General features: G+C 39.4%; 1 protein-coding gene across 2 annotated transcripts; it reads left to right on the top strand.

Moving 5' to 3' along the window:
• The first annotated feature begins 3,082 nt into the window (after positions 1–3,082).
• LOC145774447 (short transient receptor potential channel 4-associated protein-like) lies at positions 3,083–20,206 on the top strand. 2 transcript variants are annotated; one of them, XM_082585697.1, is made up of 18 exons: positions 3,083–3,204; positions 4,168–4,249; positions 4,656–4,781; positions 5,293–5,364; positions 5,972–6,109; positions 7,465–7,643; positions 7,844–8,010; positions 8,461–8,619; positions 8,927–9,030; positions 9,371–9,502; positions 9,677–9,791; positions 10,003–10,223; positions 11,212–11,352; positions 14,202–14,313; positions 17,208–17,314; positions 18,566–18,636; positions 18,919–19,048; positions 19,429–20,206. In XM_082585697.1, exons 2-18 carry the CDS (start codon positions 4,178–4,180, stop codon positions 19,579–19,581), a joined length of 2,199 nt encoding a protein of 732 aa, XP_082441823.1. In that variant the 5' UTR covers positions 3,083–3,204; positions 4,168–4,177; the 3' UTR covers positions 19,582–20,206. The 2 variants fall into 2 exon arrangements, with proteins under 2 accessions (XP_082441823.1, XP_082441824.1); XM_082585698.1 differs by lacking the exon at positions 3,083–3,204 and having other exon boundaries at positions 4,081–4,249; positions 7,471–7,643.
• Positions 20,207–23,482: the final 3,276 nt, after the last annotated feature.

Raw genomic sequence — 23,482 nt, 5'->3', positions numbered from 1 at the left:
TTTTCAACAGATGGAAACGTGCAATACACGTGGAAACAACATATAATCAACATACAAAAAATTCCGGTAAAACATCCTTCTGCTCGGGTAAACATTTTTTTTCTTTTGTATGCCCTCTTCTGGGTGTGATTTTACCTTATTTACCTTAAAAATTAGTCAAATAATCATAGGATTTTGAACACGTGTAATATACGTGGAAAACACGTGTTATTTTTGCAAGAGTTATATTCACAAAATAATCCCTGATAAAACTTCTAGAATCATATTTACACACTAGTCATACTAAATGATAGCTAAAATATGTCTCTAAAAGAATGTTTTTTAAACAAGTGAATTTTTGTTGGTGTACACAAACTCCTTAATAACACCTGAATTCTACCTAAGATACCATACTACCTAAAATCAACCAAAAATCAACGTGTAATATACGTAGCTTTCTAGCTGGGGGCCTACTTTCGACACATACAGGGAGAGTATCCACAGCATGTTGGAGGCAGTTGTGAACAATATGAGTTGCACATCCGATCCCTGTCAGATCTCTTTCGATCTTTTCTTTCACTTTGAAGAAAACAATATTTTGCCTTTGCTTTAATTTGCCCATTATTTGCCCAAAATCACGCATTCACCTTCAGAAAGTAGGCTACGGGTACGCTACACAGCAACAACAGTAGGCTACGGTAACGAAAACATGCTAATTGGCAATGTTCGTGCATTATGCTGGCTGGCTGAATGCCCAAGCGGGAGGTTTTCTCTGACCGGTCGGGACGCCGGGACAAGACGTTAAAAAGCGGGACTGTCCCGCCAAAAACGGGACGTATGGTAAGCCTATTCAAGATCAAGCGGCGTTGGTTCAACCTTTAGGGTGTGCGCTTGAGAAACGGACGGGACTGCTCTCCATTCAGCGGCATCTAATGGATGGAATAATTCCCCGGCAACAAGACTTCTACAATCGGTAACTTCACTCTGTCTATCTCGGTGACCGGGTCTGCGTCAGTGATTCAAAGCCTCTACAAGTAGGCTATGCGAAATTGCCAGGATTAAGCTCTGCAAGAAGTTTTCCCAGTTCGAGGATAAAGATTCAATCAATCAAAACATTGAGCAAACAAGTTACGGTATTAAAAAAACAAGCTTTGGCGATTTTGCAGAAGAGTTCTTTGCTTCTCGCTTTCCTTGTTGGTAACTATTTTGTCAAAATCAAAAGGAAATGAGCTCGACAAATTTTTCACAAGTAGCCTAGGCTAATCCAGATTTTTCTTTCAACAAGGCAATTTTGTGAAGAAGGGAGCATTTTTCCTATCTGTCTGCACAATAGGCTACTGAGTAGCCTACTCGCTAGCACCAGGGCCGGATTTAGCTGATGGGGGGCCCGGGGCATTTTTAGATCGGGGGGCCCCGTGCAAAAAATTTTTTCAAGCCTGCGGCGCGAAAAACCATCTCTACGTCTACAGTAGCATCAGTCCAGTACTGCACAGCATTTTGCAGAAACTTTAAAGGCCAAAAGGAAAAAAATAACACAAAATCACATTTTTTTTCACATAGGGGGCCCTTCAAAAGTCGGGGGGCGGGGCAACTGCCCCCTCTGCCCCCCCCCCCCTAAATCCGGGCCTGGCTAGCACAGCTAGCATTGCAATCGCTAACCATAACGGTGTAGCTTCAACGTTAACCATTTATAGCAATTGCTCGCTGTACTAGTGAGTACTCAGCCTTATGCTGATAACCAGGAATAACGCTCACTTCTTCACAATGTCCTCTTCTGGCTCTAGCCGGTTTTGTTGGCTTTTTTTTTTCCACAAAAATGAGAGTTAAATTGGCTCGTAAAGGTGGTGGTCGAAAAACCATTGTGTCATGAATTGTAATAGGCTACGATACTGACACCAGCCTTACGGGCGAAACATGGAATTTGTACTACAATCGGCTGCCGAGAAACATAGGCCTACAATCCAATTTTATTTTGCATTGCTGGTGCGAACATGTAGAGAACGATAAAGTAAACACACGAATTTTACACCAACAAAAGGAAAAGATGACAAAACCAAAAGGTTTAAAATAGGGTATGCATCAATAAAACAGTGTTTGAAAAACATAATCTTAAAAATGCACAATAGGCTACAGTTAATTTTGCATGACTAGGCCTATTTCATCCATGACTGTTTTTGACCTAAACTGAACATAAAAAAAATCGATTTTTGGGAATCTGGCAACTTTGCACTGCCAGGTAAACTTTGTTGTTGCTGTGCTGATTGTGTGCCTAACGCCCTTTGCAGAAAATATTTTTTAGTGTGTGGTAAGTTCTAGAGATAACTGATTCCCGATTTTGCCTCAGTTTCATAAAAGCTTGGTTATTCTTTTTAAAAGTTTGCATTTATATGTTTTTCTACTTTGGCAATTCTGTTACAAGGTATGGTAGCCTGCGTAATTAACAGATTGAAATTTGTTTTGTATGGCACAGTATTTCTTCCCAACTTTCATGTGAAGAACTTGTTAAGCCTGACCTTTTAGCCCTAAACATGGACTTTGCCAACCCAGCGGAACTTGAGGTGTGGAGAGGAAAACTTCGTCCTCGACAAACAGACAGGCCACACTCTCAATATGAGGATTAATACTGTACATGGCCTGTATAGCCTAATCAAAATGAGTTGATGATTTATAAAATGGCTGATTTTGAATGTCGTGATGGAGATCAAAAATTGCAAACATGTTCTGTTGTGCTTACTCTGATGCAGCCTAACCTAAGTATGTCCATTGTCTGAAAAGTTAACACTCTTGATAATGCACCATGGCTGACCAAAATAGCAATTGTACGCACCATACATCAAGTTTGTTTAAGCAGAAGCTATATTTAGTTATTTACCTTATATTGTGAATGCCTTTGAGGCTATATTCACAATATATGGAAAAATATGGTAGCTAAGTCTGTGTTTTTTTACGGCCTGTTGATACCAAATTATGATTTATAATTTTATGTTTGCTTCAATTTTTAGGTATCTCAATATATCAGGTGGCAACTGACTTTCAGTCTTTCGCTGCCATTCTTGCTGTGCGAATTATTGTGTTGTGTATATTTGTGTTTATTTGTCAGCAGAAAAAATAAATAGAAATGAACTCTTAAGTTGTTGCAACTGTTCCTGGGCTTTTGATTAATTTAGAATCATCTTATTAAAGATTTTCTCTGCACTGGATGCAAGACTGATACCACAATAGCATGTAAGATCTGGGATGGATGCAACCTAATTCGTACCATGAACAATTCGTACCGTCAGTTCGTACCTTGAAAAGATCAAGAGAAAAAATAAAAAAAGCCGAAGTCGCTGATCGCAGTTTCCGCAAACATTTTAAAATTTTCCACAAACAAACAAAAACTCTTAGGATCATTACCACAAATTTTAAAATGTTTGCGGAAACTCCGACCAACTCTAACCCTTTTAAAATGTTTGCAGAAACTCCGATCAACCCTAACCCTTTTAAAATGTTTGCGGAAACTGCAATCAGCGACTTCGGTAAACTCTTAGGATCATTACCGGAAATTTTTAAATGTTTGCGGAAACTGCGGAAAAACGAAAACTGCGATCAACGACTGCGGCTTTGTTCTATTTTTTCCCTCGATCTTTTCAGTTTGTTTGTTTGCGGAAACACCCCCAAACCCTAACTCTTTTAAAATGTTTGCGGAAACTCCGATCTACCCTAATCCTTTTAAAATATTTGCGGAAACTGCGATCAGCAATGTTTTATTTTTTTCTCTCGATCTTTTCAGTTTGTTTGTTTGCGGATACCGATACTCCGATACCCTAACCCTTTTAAAATGTTTGCAAAAACTGCAATCAGCGACTTCGGCTTTTTTTAAATTTTTTCTCTTGATCTTTTCAAGGTACGAACTGAGGGTACAAATTGTTCATGGTACGAATTGGGTTGCACCCATCTGGGATAGCACTGTTTTCTCAGTATGGGTATAACTGCAACTTTAGACCACTTTGATAACAGTAAAGCATTTTTTAAAGACTCTTTAGCTTTGTTTTTTTATATTATGGAGCTCACTTCTTGTTAAAACCTGATTATTGAAACTGAATTGCTTGTTGCAGTTCACTAAATGGCAAAAGGGTTTTCATTAATTGGAAATTACATATGAATTGTCATTATTAATTTGTGATTTACCTATATTGTAACTGACAGTTCAGCAACAATGACCAAGAACTTATGCAAAAGATTTCTTGATTCACAGTTGACCGGACGAGGCATAGCAAGAGTTGATCAGGTATTTCAACGATTTCCTTTTTCTATTCTTCTATATATAATATATAATGAAATACAGTTATATATATCTGTAATTATCTATTTATCAAATACCGGTAATCATCTACTTTTGCAAGCTGACTGAAAATGGAGTTCCATGTAGAATTAAACATCAAAATTAAATTATGGTTACAAGTTGACTTCATTACTAATTCGCAAGTAACAGAATTTCCAGGGAGATAACTTTGTTTCCAACCATGTCATACAGTGGTGCACAATCTGCACATATTTTCATCATTGTAATGTATATATATTCATAGACTATTCATCGACATGGAAAAACATTTCCAATAAGCACTAGATTTCAATCTAAGAAAACAATTTAACCTCAACCATGGTGGGTAACTTCTCTAAACGTGTCATTGTAGCTTCCCTTGTCAGTTCTCAGCAAAACCCAAGATGATAAATTGAAGGAAGCAACTGTCTTACTGCATGAAATATTGAATGTTGCATATAAAAGAAAGTACGAACAATTGTTGAAAGGAAAAATCAAGGTAATTTGCTCTTTCTTCATAAATTCATACCTAGGACCTAGGTCTTACACACGAGTAAACCCATGGTGAACATAATCAAAAATATTGAAACATAAAATATTATCAGATAACAAAAAGTTGTAATTGCATCCAAGCAAAAAGGGATTCACTGGAGCATATCCTACGTCGAATACTGAATAGTTTGGACATGTTCATCAGGATATATAATTATAGTTTTTAGCACTAGTTGTAGCGACATTCATTTGATAGACGTAAAAGCAAAAAGTGTAGGAATATCTTCCCCAAACAGACAATTTTATGTGTTTTGTTTCATGAAAATTTTAAATCAGTTTTTGATATTTTTGTATAGAGACTAACATATATTATAACATTGCTTATTTAGAGGTAGCCGGGAGCAGGTTTTGCTCACGGAAAGTTTAGATACCTCTGTTTTGTTGCATGGTCATTGGTCATAGATAACCAGAGTTGTGTGTATATTGTGAAACTTACATTACGTTTTTGGCATTTACAGGAGCTGCATGACCTCATTTTTGCGGATCCACAACGTTTGAGCGGTTTAGTTTGCGAGTTTGGAGTGATTGAAGTAAGTCAGATTGATCTCCGGAAATAAATTAGGTGTAAACAGTGTTCTCCAAGTTATCTTCTGATGTCATTGTAACAAAACTATCATTAGGAAGTTAAAGCCAGAAAATTATGTTGTATTTGCAGAATAATAGGATTCAATTTCATAGTCTTCTTCATCCGGCTTTATTCCTTCTTCAAGTGGGATCGCCGCTGTAGTTTAAATATTTCTATTTCAGATTTGTATGTTTATCACTGCAGCATGTGGGCTTTTAGTCATTGACCATAGTTTTTGTTGAAAAATGTCTTGAACATTCTGACTGAGCTGTCAAATTTGCTTCCAATTGTTGAAAATTAATTTACCTTCATTCAAAGAACAGCATGAAATGCTATTCCAGTTATGCGATTTGTTGGTTGCATGTGCTAATTTCGACTTCTTTGCAGTAAGTAGCCTACATGAAAGGCGAAAGCTATGCTTTATAACGGCAATTTAGTCTTTGTTACATACAAATTGGGACAGCTGATTCTAAAGTGGCTCGTCAAATAAATGGTTTTGAATTCTGTGATTTCAAACCACTTTTTTGACACTGCTTGATGAGGTTCAAGTAGTATTAAAAATGACATTTCAGGTCCTTCTTGATGTGGTGCTTGAGGAGTTTTTTGAAATTGGTGAAGTCGACCCTGCTAGAAGATGCATCATCAGGTGTCCCAAGGCACGATTGGATGATTGTGCTGAGATACTTCATATAGTGGCTGCATGTGCCTTGGTGGGTGTCGTCTGTGATCAAACATTCTAATGATCTGTGTCATGACGCGATGGACTTTATATGAAATCCAACTGATCCTTCGAATCATCTATTGATGTTTTTCGTTACCGACGTGGATGGTTTTAAATTTAATTCATTTCAAGCCTAGCTGTGGAAGAGTGAAACATTTTGGGGAGCAACCAAATTTGCCCAATTTTGTCTTAGCAAATACACTCTAAAAACGCAACATGATTCCCAATCTCCGAGGTGGTGTATGGTCTAACACATGGGTCAGGAGCCTTTTTAGATAAGAGAGCCATTTTTGAAAATGTATTTCTGTAAGAACCACATAATGCTTTAATACTTTATACAACTAACATGTAGTGGCAGGTGATAAGTTGTAAAAGTGGAGCCAAGTGTTTCTTGAAGATAATAAAAGCAGCTGTCTGGGGGACACCCCTGTAAGCTTTGAAAAAGCGTTTAGTCTGGTTAACTCTGAGCAATAAAATTAATTAATTCTTTAGAAAAGGACTCAAGCAGATTACGCAAGATGGACAGAAGAGTCCTTTTCTGAACAATTAATTAATTTTACCTCTCAAATACTTGACCCGTTGTGCTGCGTAATTTTTTCAGTTATCATTTTGTGTGAGCTAGTCAAGCAAGTTTCTCAAATGTTTAGATCTGACCATACTTTTGCTGTGATAGTGTATTATTCTTTAGTATTAATTTTAATAAATGTTTTTCTTATAGGCTTGAAAAGCGCTGTATGACTAGCCGAAAACACTAGCTCATTGTTTTTTGTTTTTATAATATTAAATGTAGCGTTGTTGCTGAGTTATGCCTTTATGTTTGTTTTTTTTTCAGCAGCAGAGCGACTGCCCTCTCTAATAGAATCGTTGGAAACATAGCGATCTATATACACAGGCCTTGACAACGTGGCAACTGGAGGACGATCTAATTTCGATTTTGAACTCCAAGCTAAATTAGCTTTCTAACGCTTTGAAATGATTGTGTGAGAATCCAAATTGTAAAAGTGTAATTATGCTGCAAAAGTCTTAATTTTACGTTACAACGATGAGAAACTGTTTCAATCACTAGTGTTACCAGACGTTTTTTGGATCTCCATTAGAAGTGCCAAAATCTAGTCCGTTATTTGAATGAAAACAATAGCACGAAAGTAACTCAAATTCGCACAAAATATACACCAAGACTATACTTATTGACTAATACTCAATCCATCAACTTAAACGAGCGATTTTGGCTACTAACAGATCGGCCTTCAGTCAAATTTGAAGCTGCGCGTTGTCATAGTCTCTGTATAAAGGTGGCCATGGTTAGAAATATCTTTCGTTGTCGAGTCGTCGAACATGTTTCAGTTGCAGGAGTCTAGAGTCAGTTATCATCATCTCCGTTGGAACCGCCGATTAATCGAAGCCTTGTTCTCATTGGAAAGTGAGCTTCATTACATCAACAACTACGCCTCCAACATCCTCGAAGTCGCTCTTCTTGGGACTGATCATCCTCCTATTCTGCTGGAAGACATCAGCGGTGTCGCGTAAGTCTGCTATCAACTAGACTCCACTAACCTGCACAGCATCCCAGACAACAAATTAACTGTTTTTTTTTTACATTGATTTAACATTTGCAGACGATGTTGAATCAATGTAAAAAACGATTGATTTGTCGTCTGGAATGTTGCCCAGCGGCTGACGTAAACAATACAAACAGATGTCAACTGATTGACTGATATTCCAGGGACTTTATGTCTCAACTGAAGGTTGATGAGAAGGATGCGACCTTCTTCCACACATTATCGGCATTCATGTCCGACTCGGACCACATCGCCTCCTGTCACTCCACCTTGGAGAAGCACGACCAAGGCCTGGCTAGAACCGCCGTAAAGGTAGTGGACGCCAATCAAGGTGGGATGCTTGCAAGTGACTTCATTCGTTTCTTGGCAATCGAGTATAGCGAGAATTGGCAGCGACAGTCAGGTAGTGCTGACGCCAGGAAGATTGCTCCTTCTCAACCACGACGCTTTACTCATTCGCTAGCTGATCAATGTAATTTTCTTTCTTTGATGATAATTTTTGTTTATGGAATCTCTGACGATACTAATGTACAATTGTGGCGTCTCATCTTGAGTGGGTATGATGAAACAATGGCCAGACACCGCTTGATGACGTTGCACTAACCCAAAGTGACGTCATAATCTACGGCATCCCTGCAGCCGATCAATCTTCAGCGATTAGACCAGCCGATGTTAAATGCCACAATTTCCTAGTCCACTCAATCAGATGAATAATCGCGGACTGATCTGAATTCAAGAACCACTTTTAATCAATGATTCTCAAGTTTTGATGTATCCTCAGATTTCCTTTTGGGGCTACCTGACTTCTTCGAGAAGATGTGTACCGCGGCCCATCGCCCCCTACCTGGCCTTCAAGCAAACGGGCAGCCCGCTCTCAGTGACATGATGCAGATGTTGCATCTCCTCGCCAATACACACGGATTCCTCCACGAATTGTTTGGTAAGCCTCCGTCATTAGTAATTATTATTCCAGTTGTTATCCGACATTGCATGGATTGATGTTGCTTGTTAAAAGATTTTGGGAATAAATTCATCACCATCAGGCATCACACATGCTCTCTTTCCTTAAAGGTGATTTGTTTGATGCGATATAATAGAAGCCACGTTTTATCTGTAGATGGTTCAGTAACTGAGCTGTTATCATGGGATCCTTAGATTCATGGGGTCATTAGGATCCTTTGGATTTGGTTTTTCAGGAGGAAATTTTTAATTCTTTTAGATCATCAAATAACGATCTGCACTTTCAGGAGGAGACTTGTTTTTCCAAATCCTTGACCAGAAACAGAAGGTCTTCCGAGCTGATCTTTTCCACATCATCAGTCATCTTCTCCTGGGCAAGAACCGAGACCAGGTGAGGATCTGGATCCCTGGTGTATCATTGATAATATTCTCTCTTCACATTGGATTGAAATTGATCAGCTATTGGGTTTAACAGCAAACAGTTCTAACCACATTTATTCAATAAGATCAAAACATATAAATTAATAAATTAAACTCAACACTAATCACGACACCCTGCAGTTGATACCTATCCACGATTCTTAATATTTGCTTGAGTTTGAATTCTGACAGGTTAAAGTTTCGTGCGGTGTTGTCTCCTCGGTCCGTGCCGGCTCTGGCTGAGGTCACTGCTCGGAGGAAACTTCGGTAGCTGCTGCATGTGATTTATTACGTCATCAATGTGTTGCCAGGTGCAAGAACGATTATCGAAGAACAACTTCTTGGTGGAACTCCACAGCTCAGCTGAAGAGATCATCTGGATGGAATCCAACTCCTTGACGCCAATCGCTTCGAGCGACACCAACTGGAGTGATTATAACGTGGTGAGTAGCGCAACCTACCGGGGGTCTGATTGCTTATTGCAGCCACTGAAGTTATAGAACAAAGTATTGTTAATGTTGCCTCGGATTGTAGTCGGATTGCACGTGCACGGATAGGTGGCACTTCCAAGCTTATTACTTCCTCCGCCGTATGGTGACGTGACTCTGTTGTTCCAGGACACTTTTGCTCAAATCCAGTTCCTACGTTTGATCCACTCGGTGGCAGATAACCATGACAACCGATACTTCCTCCTCTCACAGAACGAACTCGACCAACTCAAGGCATTGGCAAGTCAGTGACGTAGCATCCATTACTTGGATTTGTTCTCATAAATATTGTGATGACCTTTCATTAAATATACTTCTCCGCTGCAAGAGTTGTCTTCAATTACTCGTTGTGTTAGTTCACCCATGAAGAGTCGGTGTGCATCACTTCTGAAGATGCGTCTTCCGGACAATCCTCCAATCTAGGTTTGCTAAGTGTGTTTGTGACGTCATTACAGTTGCGCGTAACCTCGACCTCCCCACCGGGTTGATCAACTTCCGGTCGTGTGGGGCGTACCAGGGGCACAGAGGGCTCATGAGCATGATCGTCGAGAAGCTGAAAAGAGAACCATCCAACTCCTTGATACGGTTCTGGATCACTCGCGCCATGGAGGCTTTCCTCAGAGGGAAGACGAACAAGGTCCATCAAATGTTTCTGCTGGATAAGGATTTAGTTGAGGTTGGTATGGGGTCGAGACTAGGTTTGGGTTGATGTTGGCTGACAGTGCGTGATGTATTGTTCGAATATTTTATTGTTTAGAAGTTAGCTTAATTTTTGTAATACTGACTCTAATCAACATGCGTAGTCTCGCAACAGACTACATTTGTGGACCCTAGAATAGGTGAACTATCGTATTGTTTAATTCTGTTGTGGTGTTTCGTCGATCATTGACCTACGGTAACCTTTAATAACGCAATATTTTATTGCGAAACCTGCTACTAGACGTTTCTGCATACGTACGATTCTCGAAACTTCTCTGACTTGTTGACCAGAAGAATGAGTTCTTGTGATATCATATTACTCTAGTCTCTAGATTCTAGAAGCTTCTGGTCCAAGCAACTTATTCAAGCAATGGCTGCGTGATTAGGGTTGTGTGTTATGGGGATGAGAAGTTGTAACGAAAGTAAATAGAAGACGATTGTAGAGGTCCAGCCGATACTGAATAGATTTTGAAAGTGGAAGTTATTGCCAATTGTAAAGCAGCTGTTGCTAGTAGTAGTGTATATTTACATTGAAATCGACGAAGACGTTTGCTGTTCAGAATTTGATTTCTTCACGAGTTGGAAGTGGTGAACCATTCGTCAGTTCAAGCATTTCATCTATGATCTCACAAGTAGAACTTTTCGACCATTTATCTGACTGTTTAAACTTTGATATCCCAATAAACTACGTCATCAATGTTTACAAAGTCTCTTTACGTGTAAGAGATAGAAGCAATATTGTGACAGCGGTGTCCCATTGTTCAAAAAAGATTTCTTACAAAGCTCGGATTATCACTTGATAATCCGAGCTTTATAAGAAATCTTTTTTGAACAATGGGACATCTCTATATCTTTTTACCGCCTTCCACTGTTTTTGCGTCATTTGACATCCGACTTCCTTTCCATAATCCTAAAGTGGTTCGGTTCTCATCTGGAGTACTTTTAATCAACATTTCTTCCCACAGGACACCATCCGTGTGATCCTAGCTTCCGAGGTAAGGAACGAGATGGTGATCCAAGGATCGTTCGACTTCCTTTCCACGATCATGAGGAACAATGTGGAGGCGTTCCAGAGGTGCGAGGCTTCCATGGACTGCACGGCCAAGGTAGTTTGTGACTCGGACTGGACACTTTTGTCCAATCACCACCCCCTAGTGGTGATATCGATAAATTTGTCGTCTCCTTGTTTGCTTTCATACTCGACGTTTGTTCTATGGCGCAATTGGCGCATTCACGTCTTCCTCGCGGGCCTACAGTCCTGAGACTGACTGGTAACAATGGCGTGGGACCGTTCAGCCAGGTGATTAATGATTCTGTGTCTTTCCAGAGAGGCCAAACCAACGTGCGTGCTGGAGTCTAAACTGGAGGCGAACATTTTCATTGACATATTGCATTGCAAACACAGTATATTTAAACCTAAAACAATTATAATGAAAATTTTGCTTTTAAATTTCAAAATGTAAAATACATTTTCATCCATGGCATTTCATATGCTTGACATAGTCTATTCCAATGAATAGTTGTTCCCGTGTGTGTTACAATAATAAAACAATTACAGTAGATGTGTAAGGTTTTAACTTTGAAGTTATTATTTTGTATAGAGCTGATTCACAAAAATACAATGTACCATTGTACCTACATGGTCAAAACTACTACATGAAAGGACTGTGGCCAGTAGCGCAACCAGGATTTTAGTAAAGTGGGGGGGGGGGGCTAAACCAAGCCCCCCTGGTTGCGCAACTAATGTGGTGCTACTTTAGTTCAGATAATGAACGAAAAAATTATCTGTTACGACAACTTTAAATAATATCAGTGCAAGGACTTCTCAGGAATGAAAATGGACATTTAAAGAAGTTCTATAACAGTCCTTACAGATGTCTCAACAACAAAGAAAAACAAACAAAAAACAAGTTTTTAATGCATAAGTTTTAAAATCTTTTGTTTTACTTCCTTTTCTGATACAGGTGAAAATAGACAACAATAATTTTTAAACATAATATTGGCCAATGTAGCTGCATACTTTTTGTTCACAGATAACTGGTATTGATCTGATATAAAGTGAAAAACACGACATAACGAGGTTCTGCAACAGTGGTTAACAACTTCATGAAACATGATATAACCATAAAGTACCCATTGGCAAACTGTGTCACCTGGTATATGCATATGGTACATTTCTCTTCAGGATTTCGAGGTAAACGAAAAGTTGTTTTTTTGTTTGCCTCATCATAATTTCCATGGCAATTAGTCACACAACATTTTCTACCCATCTTAATTAAATATCAAATAACCTCTTAACATACTTTGAAATATACATGAAAATGAAGATGTAATGAAAACTATGCCTGCACTAACTATAGGGTACACTTTGCAATGGCACAAGTTTGACAAAATTAAGGTCACAAATGATGCTTTGAGACCGCATGAACTGACCAAATTCAACTTATCAAACTTTAAGCAGCACAATTTAAATGCACAGTTTTTATAAGAACAATCTAAACATGTTAACGTTTTGCTTTTTTTTAAAAAACTTTGCTGGTCTCAAAATTGGAGACTAAATTTTTATTAATGCACACAAACTTAAAAGCGTTTGTTAGACTATTCCTTCTTATACCACATTAGACTATTCCTATTTATACTACATGCACAGTATAGAACAATCGGGTATTTTAGACTGCAACAAAATTTTAAAACCAGGTTCGAAAATGAGAGTGTCTCTTGATTCCTGGGTGCCTTCATGCCACATTTTTGCTGTACTGTTCTACAGTGTAGTAAAGTATTAGCCTGCACAAGTCTAGCCAGACTAAGCAATTATTTTTCTAAAGTAGAATTTCAAAATGCTGCATAGGATTTCTAGATTTGTCTGAGCCATGGCGACCTTGAAATACTGACCATGCAAGCAATTTTAGGCTCAAGAGCTGAAGGCTGACCCTGCAATCATGCGTTTAATATACTACACCTCTACTAAAAATAAAAACAGCTACACCAATTTGGAAAAAAAAAAGCTAGCCTCAACAATTCCCATCATTCTCAAAGGTACCGTACAGTAAGTTACTTTTCACACAATTTCATAACACTTCTGGGTGTGCCCTCAAGTAGCCTAACATTATTTTACCAAAACCGACGCGGCTACCGGCATTCGCTAGCTGGCCTTCAGCCTCGGTAGGCTACTCAATATTTGTTTGCATGGCCAGTATTTCAATGAATCAACATTTCATTTATCCAAATATCCTACCCTAAATAACATTTCAACAGCAAGCACCTTAAAAACTACCGCAAAATTTAATTCAGTTATAGAACACAATATCAGTGTTGCCAGAAGTTTAAAACAATTAACTTTTTAAAGGAAATGCCATGAAAAGGAGTGCAATTTTCAAAACAAAGCTGAGTAAAATTAAAAAAATTGTTCAATATATAAATTATAAAAACTGCAGATAAAGCTGCTAAATGAAACGTTTAGTAAAGTTTCATCACATAGGAATTATATTAAAATTGAAAGAAAAAAAAAGTATTTTAAAAACTAAGACTTTTCTGCGTTTTTGAAAAGTAAAGATAGTTCTTGTAGATTTTTCCTGTTCAAACAAGGGTATGTTAAAACAATTGTGTGAATTCAATAACAGAACAACTGGACAGTACCGATTAAAGCACACAAATATCTGTTGGGGTTTTCACACCTGGCAACTCTGCATCGTTTTAATATGCTTGCGCAAGTGGCGAATGAATATACAATTAAAAATTGATTTTCTAGCAAACTTTTTCATAAAAGATAAATATTTAAGGTAAAAAACGTTCACTTCAACTTTTTATACATATCTTTTCAATATGGTATGTCAAAGTCATGAAAACATGTTCGCCTCCAGTTTAGACTCCAGCACGCACGATGACATGGCCTCTGTTGAGTACGTCATGCGTGGGACCGTTCAGCCAGGTGATTAATGATTCTGTGTCTTTCCAGTTTATGCAACTCGTCCGAGAGATCAATGACAATCTTGTGGATTCAAACATGTTCCTCCGATGCGTTGTCCTCACCAACGAGCATCTGAAGAGGATCGATCCTATACAAGCAGGTGATGGTGATATTGTGAAGGTGGCAATGACTAATGATAAAGAAGAGATCCAGATAGCAAAATACGTCATTTTTACATTGATTCAAAGCCTGCAGACGTTAAATCAATGTAAAAATCAAGGATTTTGCTATCTGGGGTAGCTGCAAAGTCAAAAAGCTCAGCGGCAAAACTTCAACTTTGCAGCAGTAACCATTCTTTAACTGCGAGCAATAAATTAATTGTTGCTGCAAATATACCCCCACAATGCACAAATCGCAATATTTACCAACATACAGTGTATTCTAGACATTGCAGACCGTTCAAGAACTTTACACTTAAAGTTACCTATTTTTAAAGCAAATGATAAAAAACGGAATGGCCCGTTTCGGTGAGTCCGATTCGACTAGTCCGATTCGGCGAGTTTCCTATTCGGCGAGTGCCCTATTCGGCGAGTTTTTGAAATTTTTAAAAGGAAATTATCGGGTACCGTAGCCTAATTACAATTGCCGTTTTTACATCGTTTTAACGTCGCTAAACGTTGAAATCGTGCAGAAAGGAATAAAAATAAAATGGTTGAACTATTTTAAATTAAAATTCGTCATGTCAGTTCAGTTATTTTTATTTTTGACCATCATATGAAAAACAATACACGTCAACATAGCAAAGGTAGAAGCGACAAAACGCGAACGTTAAAACGTGCTTGAATTCGTCATGTCAGTTCAGTTGTTTTTATTTCTGATCATGATATCAAAAACAATTCACATCAACATAGCAAAGGTGTAGAAAAAGGTAGAAGCGACAAAACGCGAACGTTAAAACGTGCTTGTGACCGAAGTAAGTTATTGAGTTGAAAGAAATTTGGCAAGGTTGCATCACCTTCAGAAAAATTTAAGATATGAAGGAAAAATAAAACAAAGAAAATGTTACAAAAAAAATAATGTTTATGTCTATAAGTTAGTACTTTTGAATAGTTAAAATCATAGGCGCCTAACTATTTTTTGGCCGTGGGGGCGAAAGCGTGTTTCATCAGCAGCAACGTAAATTCAGCGAAATGTCACGCAGATGGATGACGTAATTATGTCGTCACACTAGGATTGCTTTTATTGCCACACTCGGAGTTATCGCTACGTTCGACCTGCCGTTAATTAATTATTATAAACAAAGCTCGACCAAAACACATGCTATGCGTCTGCGTTGGCTAGCGGTTGATGGACTGCGACTCTTTAAGCTAAGCACAACATAAAGTTCAGCAACGAACTGGATTTATTAGCATGAAACAAGAGACGAAAAGGTTTACTAAAAGGTATACTGTAAATGGAATGAAAATACTAACTTGATCATATGCTTGAAAATATACCTGTTGAAAGCAAAATCATTCATGTTTACATCAATTCAACAGCACGTCACCTTTAATAAATTTAAAAGTTGCTGACATCCGTAAACAGCCCTTGAAAAATATTTACAGAGAGACGTTTGATTAAGTTTTCGACTTGACATTGCTCCCTTTTCACTACAATATCGCAACTTATGGCTGACCAGCTTTCAAGTTTCAATTCGCTGTAATACGCCCGTTTTCGTGTTGCAGATGAAACAAAAGATGCGCATATTTCCCGCCTTTGATCGGGTTTCTATGGCAACGGACGTGTGTGCGCCATGCAGTTTGCGCGAGTCCGTTGTTGTGTTGATTATGCCGCTTGTGCGACTGTGGGCAGTGCGGTTTGTACCAGCCCTTGTTACGTTGGTTAGTGGTAACCTCGGGCCGAGACTTCAACTTCATTTTCACAGCAACCGATTCACTGCCGCGACAATTCTCTGCAGAGGTTTCGACTTTCGAAAGCGACAGCGAGGCTGTTTGCAAGCGTCTGCAGACGTTAAATCAACGTAAATATGACAGATTTTTTTGTCTGGGGTGGGATTGTAGCATCGCTACTCGTTCTAGTGATTATTTACTGCAAAGCTGTTGCGGTTTGCATTTAAAAATGTTTTCCTGCTGCCGACCGCTAGTTCATCTATTGTTTTATGTATCAATGCAGCATAAAAAGTTGCTCCCACGCGGAAATATGCGTGGGGGCCTGGTCCCCACGGCTTAGGCGCCTATGGTTAAAATGATTAGTTTGGATCAACAAATGTGTGACCTACACTCCTACAGCTTAGATTGAAAGGAAATTATCGGGTAGGCTACCGTAGCCTAGTTATCCCGACCAGCAAAAATTTGTTCCAAGAACCCAGTTAGCCTAACAGTTCATTTTTACATTGTAGTAACAGAATGAAAAGGCTAACCAAGTGTGTGGCCTATCGTTTTAACGTCGCTAAACGTTGAAATCGTGTAGAAAAGGGTGCTTTTGCTGACTAGGATACGTTGAAACTGAGAAACATCCAAGCACGTTTTAACGTTCGCGTTTTGTCGCTTCTACCTTTGCTATGTTGACGTGTATTGTTTTTCATATGATGGTCAGAAATAAAAATAACTGAACTGACATGACGAATTTTAATTTAACAGTTCAAACATTTTCTTTTTATTCCTTTCTGCACGATTTCAACGTTTAGCGACGTTAAAACGATGTAAAAACGGCAATTGTAATTAGGCTACGGTACCCGATAATTTCCTTTCAAAAATTTCAAAAACTCGCCGAATAGGGCACTCGCCGAAAAGGGCTCTCGCCGAATAGGGAACTCGCCGAATCGGACTAGTCGAATCGGACTCGCCGAATAGTAGCAGACCCGATAAAAAATCCCAACAGTAATTATCTTTATCGCCAACAACGCACTTTAATTGCTCTTTTGCAAACTTGGTATTAGATTTCTTGTTCATGTTAGATTACATTGAAACATTAGACTCATCAACGAGACTTGAAGGGTCATAATTTCCAATGATAGTAGTTTGGTAACAATCTCATCATCTTCCTTCTGTTCAGAATACATCGGTCGGAATCGTTTATTGAACTGGTACTCCAGCACGGAATCCCTCGTGGAAGTGTTGTCGAGCCTCATCAGATTGTTGACTGTCCCCACTGTGTCGCAAGTGAGTTCCCTGCTGGCTTCTCTTGGAGTAACGAAGTTGATAAGTTGTTGATGTCACCTTGGTGGTCGGGTTATCGAGGTCCAGTGATCGAACAATCGAAGTAATTATGACGACAATTCGTTCAACATCATGATTAGAACTGGCCAACAGTGAATTACCGTATATGACCGTGGTGTGATCAAGTAGTCAGTACATTGGCTCCCTCATCAGTACATTGGCTCCCTCATCAGTACATTGCCTCCCTCATCAGTACATTGGCTTCTTCATCAGTACGTTGGCTCCCTCATCAGTACGTTGGCTTCCTCATCAGTACATTGGCTTCTTCATCAGTACGTTGGCTCCCTCATCAGTACGTTGGCTTCCTCATCAGTACATTGGCTTCTTCATCAGTACGTTGGCTCCCTCATCAGTACGTTGGCTTCCTCATGTGTACATTGGCTTCCTCATCAGTACATTGGCTTTCTCATCAGTACGTTGGCTTCCTCATGTGTACATTGGCTTCCTCATCAGTACATTTGTTGCTTCATCAGTACATTGCCTCCCTCATAAGTACATTGGCTCCCTCATTAGTACATTGGCTCCCTCATCAGTACGTTGACTTCCTCATCAGTACATTGGCTTCTTCATCAGTACATTGCCTCCCTCATAAGTACATTGGCTCCCTCATTAGTACATTGGCTCCCTCATCAGTACATTGGCTTCCTCATTAGTACATTGGCTCCCTCATTAGTACATTGGCTTCTTCATCAGTACGTTGGCTCCCTCATCAGTACGTTGGCTCCCTCATCAGTACGTTGGCTCCCTCATCAGTACATTGGCTCCCTCATCAGTACATTGCCTCCCTCATAAGTACATTGGCTCCCTCATTAGTACGTTGGCTCCCTCATCATTACATTGGCTTCCTCATCAGTACATTGGCTCCCTCATCAGTACATTGGCTCCCTCATCAGTACATTGGCTTCCTCATGTGTACATTGGCTTCCTCATCAGTACGTTGGCTTCCTCATGTGTACATTGGCTTCCTCATCAGTACATTGGCTTTCTCATCAGTACATAACGCAGGTTATGACGAAACAATATTTGACGAAACCGCTCTCAGTAACTGAATCTATGTTTATGGTTCAAATCCCACCACACGAACAAGTTAAAACGCTTCCGGTTTGAAGGCAAACTCGTCTCTTGGAGTTAGCTGTGATCGACCTGTTGAAAGTTGACTCCGCAAACTGACCATCATCTTTTTTGTGTCTTCAGGAAAACGTGAGTTGTTTGAACACGATTCTCCTCATCTTCATCTTTGCTCACAGGGAGGACAAAATTCCCAAGTAAGTGGCGATCAAAGGCGTTTTGCGACTATGCCCCCCCCCCTCGAATGTGGTGCTGAAGTTTTGTAATTTATGCATGAAAATATTTGAAATCTATTGAATTGCGTCAGTTACCATAAAAGTTGCTTTATCACAGCGAGTGAAAATATTGTTCCTTCGCACAACACGAACTTCGATTGATTGAAGGATTTCCGCTGATATTTTCAAAATAACTTCCATATTGATGCCATGATTACATTGCGTGGAGTCCAACCTAAACTGAATGCAATGCTCATTTTGTAGATACTTGGCAGCCCTGTCCCAACTAAGCGACAGCCAGAGCGTCCTTGGCAACCTGAAAAGTCTGGTCCAGTTCTGGCGCATTCACTACAACCTCCCGTCCAAGGCTACCGACCGGCTTAACCTTGAACTGGTAACTATGACGTCATAGAGTCTATTATCACCAACTATGAACGCATTGATGACGGGTAGGGACTAGGGATGGTTTGAATCTAGAACATGATCTAGAAGTAACAATGACGGAACTTTGAGCTCTTTGAACTTTATGCTTTGAGCTCGCGACAGTATGTTTCGTGCGCACTCATTGCCATGCATGTTGTCGTTGCCAGTAAGCATCTTCACTTTGGCACAGGGCACTTCCGAACCGAATCAACTGCAATAGATGAGCAATGTGTCCAGCTGCGTTGTTTATCGCTTGAAATCGTTTTCCACCGTTCGCGGTGGATTTCTCGCCCAATTAATTTATGAAGCAAAACCTTCCTCAGGAACGTTTTAAATATTTTGTTATTCCAGAGTTCCGGAGTCAAGTTCTCTGAATGGCAATCCACGGTCGACACCTTGGTCGAAGCTGACAGCACCTCCCCACTATCCATCTACCGCTACCTAGTGGCCCCCGATGCCTCACTCCTTCCTTCCTCGTTGTTGGTGAGCCGCCGCACACCGTGACATCACACACGCGTCATCGAGTGTGCGGTCGCCATGGACGCGGGTCGACGACGTCATGGTATGATGACATTGGTGTTCAGTCAACTGTGAAGGGATGACGTGCTGCGGCTTGTAAGGAATTGGTTTGCTCGTCATGGCAGTTGTCCTCATCAAAGCATGAAGTTCAGAAATGATTTGTTTTGTCAAGTAGGCTGATTAATAATAATCGTGATTTATGAAAGTATTAAAGATTTTCTTTGGCCATTGTTGAGAACCTGACGACTTCTGTGCCAACCGTCAAATCTAACTGATTATTCCCAAAGTAAACTTTGTATTTTTTATTTACATTGCCGATACAAAAACGTCGTACAATGCCGTGCGGATTGCGTCTCATTTAAGGATGTCGAAGATTCGCTGTCAGTGTTTGTAGTTTTTGAAAGTTGTGGAAACTTATAACCGGCTGATCGTCCTCACTGTCACTGTGGTGCTTGATTGTGGAATGGCCGAGACGGAGTTTTTGTGATTCGTTTTTGTCACTTTTTGTTGCTTGACCTCAGTATCTATAATAATCACTGAGGCTTCTCCGGATATCTGTGGTATTGGTATGAATTTGTTTTCTCTAAAATATAATTTCTAAATTCTGGGAGACTCTGTTGGTGTGATCTGGTAGAAGATGTGGGCTACTGCGTGCCGGTTTGTTTCAAAACGAGCTTGAATTTTCAATGCATTTTAGTAAAAAGTGACATTTTGTTTTAAACACAGAAGTTAACTTGGTCAGCATATCCCAGTGAGGCAGTCAACAGATGTGAAGATGTTCAGGTCAACACATGGTCATGTGAAGGATGCACTTTCCCGAACAGCATGCACAATCGTCCCTGTTGCAAACTTGCATATTTGCGCATGCTATTTTTGCGCTTGATCTGCAATGGCTGCTGTGAGTGTTTTCGTCGTGTGATTGAGTGTTAAAAAGAAAGAGCTTCTTCAATCTTCATACGACTTTCGAACTGTGATGTTTAGCAAAGATTAAGATACACGGCAAGTGCCCTCTCACTTTGCAGACGCGCATCAAATTTTCGCACAAAAAGGGTGTGATCAGAGCCAGAACGCGGCAGAGGCAAACATTTGGTGAATATCTTATTCCGGTTCCATTATTTGGATCTTGTTCAAATTTGGAACCGGTTCTAAGCAGGGATAGATGAACCTCGTGGGCCTGGGCCTACCTACTTTATTTTCTGGGTGGGCCTGGCCCACCCACTTTAGAAAGCCAAATATTTTTGAAAAAGTAGCGAAAGATTTGACCAAAATAACCTGCAGTTTTATTGTGATAGGCCTATAGCAGTGGTTCCCAACCTTTTTGTTTTGGTGACCCCCTTTAAAAATGTTCGTAGATACCGCGACCCCCACTTATATTCTTTCCTGAATGCAAGTATACTACTAACAAATAATACAACAAAAGGCAGCACTAAAAATGTTTTTCTTGCATTTATTGACAAATCAATGCGATGGTTGACCTTGTAGGTCTGCAGCTAACCGTGAAATTGGAGGTTGCGTGCTAGACAAAACCAGTCTCATGTCGTCTTCCACATCCATTCTATTTCTTTCCTTCGTTTTCATATGCAGAAGAGCTGAAAAACCACTCTCACTTAGATACGTCGTAGCGAAGGGCAGTAATACTTGAAAAGCCAGCGTAGAAATGTGTGGGTATGAATCATACATTTCACACCAAAATTGAGAGAGTGACTTTGTATTGCTGGTTCTCAATTGCTAATTGCCCACTTAAATTAAACAACCAGCATTCCAGTCCCAGTTGAAAATATCTATCATTATGATTTCAAAAACACAAAGCTATTGCACTGATGTAATGTTCAAGTTCTCTCTTCCTCCTACACTACAAATAAATACTTAAACAGACCACAAACTACTAGCACTAGGGCTAATCTCGTTGCTAGGATGTAAAATGCTCTGCGACCCCCAGGTTGGGAACCACTGGCCTATAGAGAAAGTAATTTTAGCTGCAACTTTGTCTCTAAAAGAAGGCACTTAACCAGCCTAAATGGGGATATTGATGTTAATTCTCTCGAAAACAAACTCAAGCTGTTAAAATAGATAAAAAATTTACATAAATCTATCAAAACTGATACAGTTTTACCTGGAAATCCCCATGTTTAATGCTACTGCAAAAAGGTCTTTTTCGTACCACAGACTGGTGAAAAATTACTTAAAAAGCAAATTAACCGAAGAGCACTTGAACCATAGGATGAACAGTTGAACACATTCACAAAAACTTGATCGATCAGGTTGATCTCACCTCAATTTGCCAAGAATTTATTGCTTTCAATGATCTTATTATTAACTTTTTTAGGAAAAAATTTCAAGTGTAATAGCCTACAGTAGCAGTCACCTATATATTGACAGTTGAAGGAACCTTTGTTGTTGTTTGATACCAGTAGGCCTATTATATTTGTATATTGGTGGTGCAGCTGTTGTGTATGCACATAATACTGCAGGCTGTTACTCCCTGATAACTTTGCTAACTGTTAAATATGAGTAGCCTATATACCAGTACCGGTAGGCTACTCCTGGTATTGAAACTTTGTGGTAATTAGCTGTGCATTGTTGACAGGGATATCTAAAGAAGGGGATACGAAGGCTCAGAGCGATTGCTGATTCTCATGACACTAGAAGGGCGATAGTTGGTACCGCGTTAAACATGCGGTTCTTTTTTAAATTGCAGAAAGTTTCATAGTGCAGCTGGTACACTCAGCTACACCAGACAGTTAGCAAGTATTATGTAGAACATATTTAAAGAATACTTGTTTGAAAAGACAGTTGAAAGTTTACCAGTTAGCAGTTTTTTTGACAAAACCTTTGCAGTTGGCTAGGTGTAAAGCAAGTAGGCTATACGGGTAGTTGAATTAAACAAGTGATTATGAGCATTCATTGAATATCCATGTCTGGTTGTAATAGTGCAATGCAGGTTGTCATAACAAAGTTTATTAAATTACTATGTGCCAATTGTCATTTTACCATAAACAGAGATTATTTAAGATAAATAGAAGCCCTTCTATTGGTAGACGTAATAAAAGCCTTCATATCCTCTTCTCTAGATATCCCTGATTTTTAATGCCAGTATTATATTTGCATATTGGTGCTGCGGCTGTTAGGTGCGCACAGCCTACTGTATAATGCTGCAGATTATTTATCCCAGGTTGTATTATGACTGTGTGTGTATTGTTTCTTTTTTATTTGTGTGTTCATCGCCATATTTTGTACAGCACTATAAAGCATAGAGAAAGAAAACATAGTAACCTTAGCGGGTTTAACATACTTTAGAGAAATAAAACATAATGTTTTATTTCTCTATGGTTCAACAAAGCAAACTCTCTACCAAAGCTTTAACATACTTTATTGCACACAAAAAATATAACATAACTAAAATGAACTCAAACGTTTTCGACACGTATGCTACGTGCGTTCTCTAAAATGTATAAATGATATAAAGCATTTGGAATGTAGCCTAGTAGGCCTAATACTAAGGGGGGTCTGGGGGGCCTCGCCCCCCAGAAGTTGGATTGACTTTGACTGCTGCGCCTCTGACTGGCCCACCTACTTTTAAAATGGTTCCTACATCCCTGGTTCTAAGGGCCCGTTGTTCTGGAATAGACACCCCCGCTACATTATTGACTTTTGTGCGTGTCTGAACCGCGTGAGGTTTCGCAATCAGACGCGAAACCTGGTTGTGAAATTGGTATGGGAGCGCAAAGTTAGATAATTACCAAAATAATTTTGTTGTTTGTAGCCTAACGAAGTTTGCATCCCAGCCCCTTTGTCCACTAACGTTCCAATCTCACCTTGAGTATTTCATGGACAGCCCCTAATTGAAAAGGAAGATAGCCTAACACCAATGTCAAGTTCAACAACA

The sequence above is a fragment of the Aplidium turbinatum genome, chromosome 7 (genome assembly GCF_918807975.1).
Source record: "Aplidium turbinatum chromosome 7, kaAplTurb1.1, whole genome shotgun sequence".
Taxonomy (NCBI): Eukaryota; Metazoa; Chordata; class Ascidiacea; order Aplousobranchia; family Polyclinidae; genus Aplidium; species Aplidium turbinatum.
Note: the sequence above shows the minus strand (reverse complement) of the source record. Positions and strands in the feature narration are given on the sequence as shown.